This window comes from Bufo bufo, chromosome 1 (genome assembly GCF_905171765.1).
Source record: "Bufo bufo chromosome 1, aBufBuf1.1, whole genome shotgun sequence".
Classification (NCBI taxonomy): Eukaryota; Metazoa; Chordata; class Amphibia; order Anura; family Bufonidae; genus Bufo; species Bufo bufo.
Genome location: NC_053389.1, coordinates 51,013,304 through 51,027,356, shown reverse-complemented (window position 1 = coordinate 51,027,356; position 14,053 = coordinate 51,013,304). Strand labels below are relative to the sequence as shown.

The following is a 14,053-nucleotide window of genomic DNA, read 5'->3' as shown; positions in this document are numbered from 1 at the left end:
ATCTCCTGTTGCCCACGCAATCAGATTGGAGTACCATCCAACCTTATACTATTTACTGAGAGAGTAGTGGATGCATGGGATAGCCTTCCTGCAGAAGTGGTAGCTGCAAATACAGTGGAGGAGTTTAAGCATGCATAGGATAGGCATAAGGCTATCCTTCATATAAGATATCATATAAGATAGGGCCATAGTATTCAGTATATTGGGCAGACTAGATGGGCCAAATGGTTCTTATCTGCCAACACATTCTATGTGTGTGTGTATATATATATATATATATATATATATATATATATATATATAGATTAGTGGGTATACTATAAAGGGGTGTATGTAAGCACACTAGGGGTATAATATGAGTGTATCTATGAGGAGGGGGTATACTATATGGGGGGGTATATATGAGCAATGGGGGGGGGGGTACATGTAAGAACACTGGGGGTATACTATGAGGAGGGGGTATATATATGAGCAATGGGGGGGGTACATGTAAGAACACTGGGGGTATACTATGAGGAGGGGGTATACTATATGGGGGTGTATATATGAGTACTAGGTATATATGGGGGGTGTATGTAAGAACACTGGGGGTATACTACATGGGTTTATTATGAGGAGGGGGTATACTACATGGGGGGGGTGTATATGTTTCAGCACTGTAGCTATCACCACATTAAGAGTCGGACACGCACTTTTCGTCTTGCAGCACACGGCTCGTTTTACGGCAGCTTAGGTTCCGCTCCCGGTCGTCATGGAGATAACGTCGCAGACGTCGGCGGGCGCGCTCACGCTGAGGGGGCGTGTCCGTTGATCGGGAGAGCGCGACTTGCAGGGCGTTCAGTCAGCTCCGGAGTACGAGGTAAGAGCTCAAGCTCCAGCGGCGGGTGTTTTGCGTGCACTGCGGATAAAGTGTGGCGTGAGCAAAGCCCGCGTCCCAGCCGTGAGCGGCGAGATGCGGAGCAGCCGCCATTGTAAATATAGGGGGGAGGGGAGCAGGCGCCATGTTTTGCACCGAGATAAAAGCGATTGCGGGGGATGCGCGTCGGCGGATCACAAGTTCGCTCTCAGGGGGTGAATCTATCGTGCAGCGCATCGTTCCTCCCCGTTGCCCGGGTGTTTGTAGCCCTATTTCCATTGTTCCCCCTTATCTCCCCCCTCGCGCAGGCGCAAAGCCCGCCCATCGCTCTGGTCCGTTTAAAAGATGCTGTGGCTGTTGATTGGACGGTCTAGGCCACGCCCGCCGAATGTTGCCTCTTTGTTTTGTGTTTTCGTCTCCCGCTTTTAGCAGAGCGCTGATTGGCTGAATTCTCAGCACTCGTCCTCCTATTGGCTGCGAGTAATATGAGTGAATGAGATCTGCGCCGTGTTGTCTCCCATCCCCCCCCATGCAGCGTCTGCTCTCTGTTACTTACCTGCCCCTGATAATGACCGGCGGCACTACACTGAGCAGGAGCAGCGACCCTTCAGTGATCCCGAGGTGATTGTCTCAGTAGTGCAGCTCAGGAGGATGGGAACACTGATTATGACCAGTAGTGGCCTGAGCGCACAGCGCCACCTGCAGTATAGTCGGTGACGCTCAGGCTGTTACTTCGGTCACAGTTCACACCCGGCGGAGCGCTCTGATCGCTGTTTTCCCTCTCTCTAGTTAAGGTGCAAGTGATTTCACGATGCCGATCCGCCGCTCTGTCAATTCCTCCAGCCAGGAGGCTGCCCCGAAAAACCGCCCCGCGGAAACGGAGGAGAAGAAGAAAGCAGGTAACGAGTCTGGGTCGGAGCAGAACCTCCACCAGGAGGTGGCGGAGGCCGCTCTGATGTCCCTTCTCTTATAGAGGCCGATGCCAGCTCCGAGGAGTCAGCATCCACTGGAGAGGAGCAAGAGACCGAGACGCCCCCTGCAACCTCCAGCGAGACGGAGCAGCCAAAGGAGTCTGAGACCAATGAAGATAAGAAGGCTGAGGGGGGCGTGAGCGAGGAGGCCAAAAAAGAGTAAGTGGGGCTTTGCAGTACTGCTGGGGAGGGCAGAGCCTGGCAACTGATGCCAGTCATGTGGCATCACTCGGTGACCTCCTTGTGTTTTCAGTGGTGACAAGGAGCAGTCTAAAGAAAAAGAGAAGAAGGTGAAGAAGACCATTCCATCATGGGCCACACTCTCTGCCAGCCAGTTAGCCCGGGCACAAAAACAGACCCATATGGCGTCCTCCTCTCGCCCCAAGATGGACGAAATTCTGACTGAAGCCATCAAGGTAAGCGCTGTTGGACGATTACCCTGCACACATGGGAGGAGGCTAAAAGGTCTCCTCGGAGCTGCCGCCTGTGCCTGAACCTCTATGAAATAATGGTAGAGTACAGATGGCTGGAGCGTGGGGCCATCGCTGGGTGCACAGAGCTCTGGACTAGAACTCCAGCTGCTGTGAAACTACAAGTCCCAGCATGCACAAGTACTTGGCTGTTTGTGAAACTCCCATAGAAATGAAAGGAGGATTCTGGGAGTTGTAGTTTCAGAACAGCTGGAACGACCAGAGGTTGCTGATCCCTGAACTAGAACATGGACTCTTGAGTCGAGTCTAATCCCCGACATCTGCTACTGGTCTCAGTCGAGTTACTGGGACTGGAGGAATGGGAATCTTTACAGCCGTGTTCTAAGAGGGCGTGTACATTTTTTCAAACTTGCCCCATTAACACATGTTGAGACACGGCGATAATGATTATTTACAATTGGTCACTAGTAGTGTTGAGCGAACTTCTGTTTTTAAGTTCGGCGTCTAAAGTTCGGCTTCCGGTTAGCGGAGAATCCCGATATGGATTCCGAATTCCGTTGTGGTCCGTGGTAGCGGAATCAATAATGGCCAATTATTGATTCCGCTACCACGGACCACAACGGAATTCGGAATCCATATCGGGATTCTCTGCTAACCGGAAGCCGAACTTTAGACGCCGAACTTAAAACAGAAGTTCGCTCAACACTAGTCACTAGGACCACAAGTTGTCTCTAGGTTTACATGTGTTACTTTATGCCTATATATAAAATGTAACGTTTATTTCTTTATCATTAAAAAGCCCCTACCTATGACTGACATTTCAAAATTATCAGCTGTGTCTGCAATTCCCGCTTGTTATTGCCTTATTTCTTTGTAATAGGGCTACCTATGGGGCTCATTTCTTTCTGCCTAACAGGCTCTTCTATTCTCCCACGGCATCTGCCGTGCTGTTGTGGGCTCACACGGTTTGTCTCCCAGTGCGCTGCTCCTCCGAGTCTGTGAGTTCCTTCTTTTCGCTCCCTATTTGCTCATTTTGGCTGCATGTCTATTGCTTGTGCAGTCACTCGCTGTTTAAAACACATGTAGCATTCACGCAAACACTTGGCGTCCTCAGGAGTTTTGGGCAGTCTGTTAGAAGAGCCTGTTAGGCAGAAAGAAATGAGCCCCATAGGTAGCCCTATTGCAAAGAAATAAGGCAATAACAAGCGGGAATTGCAGACACAGCTGATAATTTTGAAATGTCAGTCATAGGTAGGGGCTTGTTAATGATAAAGAAATAAACGTTACATTTTATATATAGGCATAAAGTAACACATGTAAAACTAGAGACGACTTGTGGTCCTAGTGACCAATTGTAAATAATCACTAAGAGGGCGTGCGCACATCTGCAATCACACTTTTGTAAGCAGGCAGTCTGCAGTTCTTATGCAGTGCAATGTGTCACCATGGTTACAGACTGCAAACAAACCCTGTGTAGTCTAATCTAGCAGTCATGTTACTTTTCTCCTGCAAGGTCTGTAGACCCCGCCGTCTGTACGTTCTCTATAAAGGTTTTATTGGTCATACCGGTGGACGGGGCGTAAAGTTCGCCCTATGGGTAGCATTGGTTTAGAGGGGTTGTGTCAACTTTTCAAGTTATCGCTTATCCACACAATAGGGGATAACTGATGGGAGGGTTTCCGACCACAGGGACCCCCACGAATCATGAGATCGGGGGTCCTGTTCTCCCTTCCCGATTGAGCAGCAGATAGAGCATGCCCCCTGTCGCCCCATTCGTTCTCTACGGGACTGCTTCATGCCTCATTCACACAGTCAGTGTTCGGTCAGTGATTTCCATGAGTGATTTTGAGCCAAAACCAGGTGCGGCTCTAAACACAGACCAGGTGCAGATCCTTCCCTTACACCTTATGTCTGTGAAGGTTCCAATCCTGGTTTTGGCTCATAATCACAGATGGAAATCACTGACCAATCACAGATGTGTGAATGAGGCTTTACTCGGCTATCGCCGCCATTCCTATAGAGCAGGGATGGCCAACCTGCGGCTCTCCAGCTGTTGTAAAACTACAATTCCCTCCATGCCCTCTTTGCATGCTGGGAGTTATACTTTTGCAACAGCTGGAGAGCTGCAGGTTAGCCATCCCTGCTATAGAGAATGAATGGAGCGGCAGGGCGCACGCTCAACCGGCAGCTCCGTCAGGATCGGTGTGGGTCCCGGCAGTCAGAAACCTCACTAATACATTATCACCTATTCAAAAGACTTGAAAACTTTAAGGCAGATGTAATGCTCTTGGAATTTGTTTTTTTAAGGAAAGTTTTTCTCCAGTGCTGCCTCTAGAGTCTTGGGAGGAGGAGTGCAGCCCTCTAACATTATGATTTATGTGCAGGCCTGTTTCCAGAAGACCGGGGCCTCTGTTGTGGCAATTCGAAAATTTATCATCGGCAAGTACCCTTCTTTAGAGCTGGAGAAAAGGGGATACCTGCTGAAGCAGTCTTTAAAGAGAGCACTGCAGAGAGGAAATATCCGCCAGGTGAGAGCGCCCGCTGGGACGGTTGCCGTTGGTTTGCCGCTTGTCTCGATGGTTCATTTAGTCTCGGCGGATGTCTGAGCAATAAACATGAAACCTGAGCTGATATGATTTTTTGCTTTATGCCAGGTCAAGGGGAAGGGAGCATCTGGCAGCTTTGTAGTTGTGTCCAACTCCTCAAAATCTGCATCAAAGTCCAGAGACAAGAAGGTGCGTAGAATTCCTTGTGTGTTAGTTTCATGGATGTGTCCCACTGCTTGAAGATTGTCCTCTGTGCCGGTGTAGAGGGTCCTTTCTACTTCAGATCCTCACTAATAGCCTCTTGTGTTCTTGACAGAAGAGCAGCGCTGCGGCTGGGGATCAACCCAATGTCAAACTGGAAGACATCCTGCCGCTGGCGTTCACCAGACTGTGCGAACCCAAGGAAGCGTCTTACAGCCTCATCAAGAAATACGTGTCACAATATTACCCCAAGCTTAAGGTGGATGTCAGGTGAGATCTGGTCCTGTGACCAACACAGTCAATAAGACACTGGAGACCATTTTACGTGTGTTAGATGGATTGGTGTGTCTTATAGTGTGACTACAGACCAGTATCAACACAGTAATGACTTGGGTGTTTGTTTTTGCAGGCCTCAGCTCCTGAAGAACGCTCTGCAGAGAGCAGTGGAGAAGGGCCAGTTGGAGCAGATCACTGGAAAAGGAGCTTCTGGCACATTCCAGGTCAGTCTGCCCCACACGTCTGTGATATCTCCCACGACTAATACAATATGCCTTCTTTATATTCCCTGAATTAAAGGGGGTTTTAGGTCATTTTATATCGATGACCTATCAGGTGGGGGGTCTTGCAGGCCTTCCGATCAGCTGTTTTGCAGTAGGTCTGATGCTGGCACTACAGCTCCACACATCGTATAGTGGACAGAGCTGGTTACGGCACCAGTGCTCTTAATGAAGTGGCTGGGAGCAGCACTACACGTTCATAGTGCCATGTTACTTGCTCCTGGTGACATTGGGGCTTTGGGATACAAAAATCACTGCCACTGGGTTAACCTTGCATGATGAGCTTCCAGGTGTTTAGTGAGACAAATGTGATTTTCTTCTGTCTTGCAGGTGAAGCGGGCAGGAGATAAACCCCTTCTGAGCGGAGGAGGGTTTGAGGATGCCATTTTGTCTGCCATCACAGCCATGAACGAGCCCAAGACCTGCTCCACCACTGCCATCAAGAAATATGTGCTGGAGAACCACCCAGGGGTGAACTCAAGCTTCCAGGGTGAGCTAGGATTCGTGTTGTGTTCTAGCACTGCTGCCTTGTTGTAGTTCGCCCTCCAAGCTTTTCCTTATGACGTTAAATCCATGTTTTGCGTTTTTCCTCCCTCAGTTCACCTGCTGAAGAGGACCCTGCAGAAGTGCGAGAAGAATGGCTGGATGGAGCAGATCTCTGGGAAAGGCTTCAGCGGCACATACCAGCTCAGCTTTCCCTATTACCCCAGGTATGAGTCGCTCACACCTCTGTCCATGTCAGAATGGCACTTTAATGGCTTGTAGCTCATGGAGTCAAGCACTTGGTGCAGAAAAGAAGATTACATCCTGTCTCTCTTTCCTGCAGTCCCTATGTGCTGTTCCCAGACAAGGCATCTGAAGAGGAGGAAGATGAGGAGGAGGACGAGTCTGACAGTGAATCCGAAGAGGAGGAGGAGTCTGAAGAAGAATCTGAGGATGAGGAGCCTCCTCCAAAGAGGAGGTAAGTGAACCTGGCAATAGAAGCCGGGGCTGTTCGTGTGTCCCCTTTTAAAATGGTTTTCTGGGATTTTGATACTGATAACCCATTCTCCGTATAGGTTATCAGTATCTGACCGGTGGGGATCCATTACCCGGAACCTCCGCCAATCGGCTATTTGAGAAGGCACCGGGTGTCTATGAGCGTCGTGGCCTTCTTGCAGGTTTCCACGCACGGTGCCTCACATTGTATAGCGGCTGTACTTGGTATTGCACTCAGCCCCATTTGCTTCACAGCCGCTATACATTGTACAACGCTGTGCTTGGAAAACTGCAAGAAGGCCACGGCGCTCATAGACGCCCTGGTGCCTTCTCAAACAGCTGATCGGCGGAGGTCCCTGGTGTTTAGGACCCCAACCAGTCAGATACTGATGACCTATACTGAGAATGGGTTATCAGTATCAAAATCCCAGAAAACCCCTTTAACGGGGTTTTCCAGGAGTACAATATTGATGACCTATCCTCAGGATAGGTCATCAATATAGGATCTGTGGGGGAAGCTGTTTGAAAGGGCCAAAGCTCTCGGATTAGGACTGTGGACTCCTCACATTGTACCTGGCACATCACCTTACATTGTATAGAGGCTGTGCTTGATATTGCAGCTAGGTCATGTGACCAGTGAACGTGACATCACTGTCCTAGGAAGAGACTGCCACAGCCTCCTCAATAAGCTAATCGGTGGGAGTTCCTGGGAGTCGGACCCCCATTGATCTGATACTGATGAGCAGCTATCCTGAGGCTAGATTACCCTTCAGTCTGTAAATATAATTGTATAGTCGTCGCTATTTGGATTTACATATAGAATAAATGTTCCTCCTTGCATACAGGATGCAGAAGAAGGCAGCTCCTTCTAAATCCAGGTCCAGAGCTCCTCCACCTAAACCCAAGAAGAGCGCTCCAGCTCCTCGAGGAAAAGCAAAGAGTGCCCCCAAAAAGGCCCCGGTACCACCTCCCCCTAAAGCGAAGAAGGGAAAAGCTCCTTCCCCACCTCCTGTCCTTGCCAAAAAACCAGCCAGCCGGGCCTCAAAGAAGCCAGCACCTGCAAAGAAAGCTGCAAAGCCTGCAGCGAAGGGCAAGTCCAGCCCGAGGAAATCGCTGAGGTCTAGGAAGTGAGCCAGAGCACAGAAATGGGGCACCTCCAGACAACAACCAGGGGAAAGAAGCCGTTCCAGTGGTTTATTTCCAGGAAAAAGCGACTTTTCTAAAGTTGTTTAAATTTTCTCCTTTACTCCCCACTTCCTGTTTGATTTCAGAGATGGTGCAGCATTCACACATCTGTTTTTGGTATAGCAGTAGCCGCTGTGCACCCCCACCCCTTCCCCCTACTCCAGTGTTGTCCTCTAACTGAAACCAGCAAATGGTCCACTTCAGTTTCCTTTTATTCCCAGACGGTTTCTTGGTTGTGTAAATGCTGAAAATTGGAATCGATGTCATTGTCTAACCAATTGTTCCATTATTTATGAACGTCGCGTTCCTTTTTCCTGCAGGAAATCCCATTTTTTCTTTTTATTCAGTAGAGATTGATGCTGGGAGCCAGTTAAGGAATCCGTTAGTTGCTCTCCAGATCAGAAAGCAGATACACAATTATGATGGTGCTGATCTAGCTTTGTGTAGGATGCAGATAAATCTTGAGCCCTTCCACCATCAGATGAGCCAGTAGCGAGACTGTGATGGGCCAAGGATGAGAGGCTCGCCTCGCACCCGTCTTCCGTATGTCTCTGGTGCAGCAGAGATCTGGCATGTTGTCATTGAGCAAAGCGCGCGCTGTGACCTCCTGCAAAACATTGCCTGTAACAAGGCTTCCATCAGACATGCCCGATCCATCGTCCTCACATTCTGAGCTATTGGTATCCGTAGGTCCACACGTCAGTGAATAGACGTAGCATGTTGTACAGAAATCCAACTTTTTTTTTTTTTTTTTTCTTCTTCTTATTTTTAAACCAATTGTGTCTTGATTTTAATGTTTGCCATTTTGTAAAGACTTGGGTGAGGATAGACAAAGTGAACCAATGGGTATTCTGCTGTTTGCTACAATAAAAGACTAGATTCTGCTAGTAAGCCTTGGTGTCATTCTTCTGCTTTGGACCTTTGTTGCAGCATTGCAATGTACTGCATTAGGCTGAATTCACATGCTGCAGATCAGGTTTTGAGATTTTACCCTTTCAATGTCATTCACCTCACCTGTCTTTTGGCTGGGGTTGGTGTGCCATCTGGGAAGGCTATAGCGATTTTCTGCAAACTGTCTCAACTTCCAAGTACAGGTGAAGCACATGATTTGTGTTTGCCATACCTGTACTTAGGGAGGATACATGGTAAACCTCTGTGGTTCCCAGGCCACTGGCAAACTAGCCCCCTGCAGTTGCTATGTGAAATCACAACCTTAAAGGGCTTTTGCCATCACAGACAATGGGGGCATATCGCTAGGATATGCCCCCATTGTCTGATAGGTGCGGGTCCCACCTCTGGGACACTCACCTACGCAGGGAAAGTAGTAAAGGGCGCATGCGCAGCAGTCGGCCCCAGAGAAATGAATAGGAGTGGGGGCCACACTTGTATGGGAGTAGCACTAGGTGGCGGCCGGACCCTGGGAAACCCAGCGTCATCAAGCCACAACTCTCCCTGCTCCGTTCTCATAGCGATATGCGCCCATTGTCTGTGATGGGAGAACCCAATTATTGTAAATACATCATATAGTACATGACAACCTCTTTCTAACAAAGCTAGAACCAGCCCTGTACCTCACATGGATCCAGAGATCTCCACGTTCATTGCTCTGCTAGATTTATATCAAGCAGGCAGCTCACCTTTCTGCTGCAGCGCTCACTGTCACAGCTCAGGGGCTGACCTTTCTGCTGCAGCTGTCTCCCTATTACAGCTCAGGAGGCGTGTCCTTTCCGCTGCAGTTCCCTCCCTGTAAGGCCTAATGCACACAACTGTATCTGTTTTGCAGTTTGCAGATCTGCAAAATACGGATGCAGTCCATATTTTCGCAGAACAGACTTACAGATGTGGAATGCACATGGGTGATCCGTGTGCTTTCTGCATCCATATGTCTGTCCCGGAAAAAGATAGAACATGTCCTATGCCTGGCTGCAAAATGTGGACCTTTTGAAGTCAAGGGGTCCTCAAAAAAAAATGTGAATGCAAAACGGATACAGCCATGTGCATGGGGCCTAACTGTCACAGCCTCGGACAGTAGATAAGGTTGGTGACAATTGAAGGATGGATCCGAGCATGTGCGTCCACCTCAGTGAGGCGGATAGAGAAATAATAAGGGAAAAAAACAACAGCAGGTGGCGCTATACAGATACATTTTTATTGAATAACTCAGTGGCTATGCTAAATTTTTAATCACATGCAATTACAAAAGTATTCAGATCCAGGTGCTGGTTTAAAAACTGCTGAATATTTTTTGGAGGGACAACCCCTTTAATGTTATGGCTGATCAGTGTAGTTAATAGTTAGTCCCCTGCAGTATAGATCTGCAGTTATCACTGCTGAAGTTGGCTTTGTGAAGAAAAGAAAAAAAAATGATGTAATCCAAAAAGTCATAGTAATGATACTAAAATGAAACAGTCAGGTTTGGCTTCCTGTGATATTGGCACTGGTACATGAGTGTGTAATATATTAGATTGTGAGCTCCTGGGCACAGCGCTGTGTAATTTGTTCGCGCCTCAAGCAAATGGAAAATTAATAGTCACCAGCAGTGATAGAGGAAATCCTAATGATCCCCAAAATAATTCAGAGAACATTACCAAATGTGAACCATTAACCAGGCTCAATGACTTGAGCCTCAAACAGAACAGAGGACACAAGCTGCTCCTACTGCAGTTATGGAAGTGAGAGAGCAGAGCCTCTAGGTGTAATGGCCACGCCCCCGTTGCTCCTAGAGACTCATTTGCATATATAAAAACTTCATTTTTCTCAGCAATGCGGGCACATATGAACATGGGACCAACACTGATGCCTTCAGCTGCCAAGTGCACATGTAAAGCCTCATGCAGACGTCCGTGGAACACGGTCCGTGAGATACCGAACTGGCATTGCAGGAGCACACAGCGTCATAACAACCAATGACTCTGTGCGCTCCTGCAATGCCAGTCCGGTATCTCACGGACCGTGTTCCACGAACATCTGCCATGAGGCTTAAAGGGATTGTTACCAGATTTAACCCTATTAAGCTAGCTGACATTAGCGATGTGCTAATGTCAACTAAACCTAACTAGCCTATTCCTACTTTTATCTATGCCCCCGTTACGCCAGAAATCTAACCTTTATAATATGCTAATTAGCCTCTGGGGGGGGGGGGCCTTGTTCCTGCTCCTAGAGGCTCCGTTCTCACACCTTTGTCGCCTCCCTCCAAGTCCTGATTGACAGGGCCAGGCAGCGCTCACATCCGTCTGCCAGCCCTGTGCTCTGGTGAAATCTCACGCCATTCAGTATTCGGCGCGGTGAGGAAGCTGGCAGCCTGCGAGCGTCTTTCCCGCGCCTGCGCTGAATGCTGAACAGCGCAAGATTTCACCAGAGCACAGGGCTGGCAGACGGATGCGAGTGCTGCCTGGCCCTGTCAATCAGGACTTGGAGGGAGGCGACAAAGGTGGGAGAGCGGAGCCTCTAGGAGCAGGAACAACGCAGCCCCCCCCCCCCCCCCCCCACGCTCCTAGAGGCTAATTAGCATATTATAAAAGTTAGATTTCTGGCGTAATGGGGGCAGAGATAAAAGTAGGAGTAGGCTAGCTTAATAGGGTTAAATCTGGTGACAGAATCCCTTTAACAGGTCAGCCAGTGTCTTAGGTGCAAATCTGCTGACAGATAAACTTTAAGGAGGGGAGAGCACTACAGAGGGGCCACGGTAGTAAGGAGGGGAGAGCACTACAGAGGGGCCACGTTAGTAAGGAGGGGAGAGCACTACAGAGGGGCCACGTTAGTAAGGAGGGGAGAGCACTACAGAGGGGCCACATTAGTAAGGAGGGGAGAGCACTACAGAGGGGCCACGTTAGTAAGGAGGGGAGAGCACTACAGAGGGGCCACATTAGTAAGGAGGGGAGAGCACTACAGAGGGGCCACATTAGTAAGGAGGGGAGAGCAACTACAGGAGGGGCCACATTAGTAAGGAGGTGAGAGCACTACAGAGGGGCCACATTAATAAGGAGGGGAGAACACTACAGAGGTGCCAAATTAATAAGGAGGGGAGAGCACTACAGAGGGGCCACATTAGTAAGGAGGGGAGAACACTACAGTGGAGCCATATTTAAAGGTACTACAGATACTAGGTCATATTAGTGGAACCGTTGATGCCTGCTGGTCTGTAGTGTAAGAACAGTGACGCACTGGCTGCTCTGTGACTATAACAGATATGGCATATTAGGCCTGTAGTTAATGGGTGACGATAGAGAGATCCAACTTAGGCTACTTTCACACTAGCGGTTTTCTTTTCCGGCATTGAGTTCCGTCACAGGGGCTCTATACCGGAAAATAACTGATCAGGCATATCCCCATGCATTCTGAATGGAGAGTAAGGGCCCTTTCACACTTGCGTTGTCCGGATCCGGCGTGTACTCCATTTGCCGGAGCTGCCCGCCGGATCCGGAAAAACGCAAGTGAACTGAAAGCATTTGAAAACGGATCCGTCTTCAAAATGCGTTCAGTGTTACTATGGCAGCCAGGACGCTATTAAAGTCCTGGTTGCCATAGTAGTAGTGGGGAGCGGGGGAGCAGTATACTTACAGTCCGTGCGGCTCCCGGGGCGCTCCAGAATGACGTCAGAGCGCCCCATGCGCATGGATGACGTGATCCATGCAACACGTCATCCATGCACGTGGGGCGCCCTGACGTCACTCTGGAGCGCCCGGGGAGCCGCACGGACGGTAAGTATACTGCTCCCCCGCTCCCCACTACACTTTACCATGGCTGCCAGGACTTTAGCGTCCCGGCATCCATGGTAACCACTCTGAAAAAGCTAAACGTCGGATCCGGCAATGTGCCGAAACGACGTTTAGCTTAAGGCCGGATCCGGATCAATGCCTTTCAATGGGCATTAATTCCGGATCCGGCCTTGCGGCAAGTGTTCAGGATTTTTGACCGGAGCAAAAAGCGCAGCATGCTGCGGTATTTTCTCTGGCCAAAAAATGTTCCGGTCCGGAACTGAAGACATCCTGATGCATCCTGAACGGATTTCTCTCCATTCAGAATGCATTAGGATAAAACTGATCAGGATTCTTCCGGCATAGAGCCCCGACGACGGAACTCTATGCCGGAAGAAAAGAACGCAAGTGTGAAAGGGCCCTAATCCGTTCAGGATGCATCAGGATGTCTTCAGTTCAGTCATTTTGACTGATCAGGACGGAGATAATACCGCAGCATGCTACGGTTTTATCTCCGGCGAAAAAAAAACCTGAAGACTTGCCTGAATGCTGGATCCGGCATTTTTTTCCATAGGAATGTATTAGTGCCGGATCCGTCCTTCCGGTCTGCGCATGCGCAGACCTTTAAAAATGAAAAAAATAAATACCTGATCCGTTTCCACTGGAAAAACGGATCCGGTATTGCAATGCATTTTTCTGACTGATCAGGATCCTGATAAAAGTCTGAAAAATGCCTGATCAGTCAGAAAAAAATGACATGCGTTTGCATACAGTTAGCCTGATCAGGCAGGCAGTTCAGGCAACGGAACTGCCTGCTGGAATCAAACAACGCAAGTGTGAAAGTAGCCTAAGACGCAGTAAATGGGAGCCATGTGGCACTAGAACGTGCATTAGCACACTGGGCTCCACACAGTTTGAGACTGACAGCACTGACTGCAGGCTCGGACCGGCCCACAGGTGAATCCCCCAGTGGGCCCCTAGTCTCCCACCCCCTGCACAAGTGGCAGATAAGGCCTCTTTCACACGGGCGTCATGTTTTTGGGCCGGGTGCGTTCAGTGAAACTCGCACTATTTTGCAAGCAAGTTCAGTCAGTTTTGTCTGCGATTGCGTTCAGTTGTTTCCGTGCAGGTGCAATGCGTTTTTCACGCGCGTGATAAAAAACTTAAGGTTTACAAACAACATCTCTTAGCAACCATCAGTGAAAAACGCATCGCATCCGCACTTGTTTGCAGATGCAATGCGTTTTTCACGCAGTCCCATTCACTTCTATGGGGCCAGGACTGCGTGAAAAACGCAGAATATAGAACATGCTGCGAATTTCACGCAACGCAGAACTGATGCGTGAAAAACAACGCTCATGTACACAGACCCATTGAAATGAATGGGTCAGGATTCAGTGCGGGTGCTATGCGTTCACGTCACGCATTGCACCCGCGCGGAAAACTCGCTTGTGTGAAAGGGGCCTAACACAGTAGACTTACTGCACTACATACATAAATTCAATGTTCAGCACCTCCACCAGCCAATGTTCATTAAAAAAAACGTAATAGATTATTAAAGAAACTCCCCAGTTTATTATTATAGACACGACCAGAGGTAAGATGACTTCTAGGTATAGAGGAAAGCCGCC

At 49.0% G+C, this 14,053-nt stretch overlaps 1 protein-coding gene across 1 annotated transcript; it reads left to right on the top strand.

Annotated features, from left to right (window-relative positions):
• The first annotated feature begins 766 nt into the window (after nt 1–766).
• HP1BP3 (heterochromatin protein 1 binding protein 3) lies at nt 767–8,616 on the top strand. The gene is made up of 12 exons (XM_040423535.1): nt 767–859; nt 1,646–1,755; nt 1,830–1,986; nt 2,081–2,243; nt 4,643–4,786; nt 4,913–4,993; nt 5,121–5,275; nt 5,415–5,505; nt 5,893–6,052; nt 6,161–6,272; nt 6,389–6,523; nt 7,386–8,616. The coding sequence occupies exons 2-12, from the start codon at nt 1,668–1,670 to the stop codon at nt 7,669–7,671; spliced, it is 1,572 nt and encodes a 523-aa protein (XP_040279469.1). The 5' UTR covers nt 767–859; nt 1,646–1,667; the 3' UTR covers nt 7,672–8,616.
• The last annotated feature ends 5,437 nt before the right edge of the window (nt 8,617–14,053 follow it).

Excerpts from the sequence above, each read along its gene's own strand:
- HP1BP3 (XM_040423535.1), top strand. The coding sequence starts at position 1,668 with ATGCCGATCCGCCGCTCTGTCAATTCCTCCAGCCAGGAGGCTGCCCCG. Across the intron at positions 4,787-4,912 it reads AGAGAGGAAATATCCGCCAG|GTCAAGGGGAAGGGAGCATC; the intron begins GTGAGAGCGCCC and ends GCTTTATGCCAG. Across the intron at positions 5,506-5,892 it reads GAGCTTCTGGCACATTCCAG|GTGAAGCGGGCAGGAGATAA; the intron begins GTCAGTCTGCCC and ends TCTGTCTTGCAG.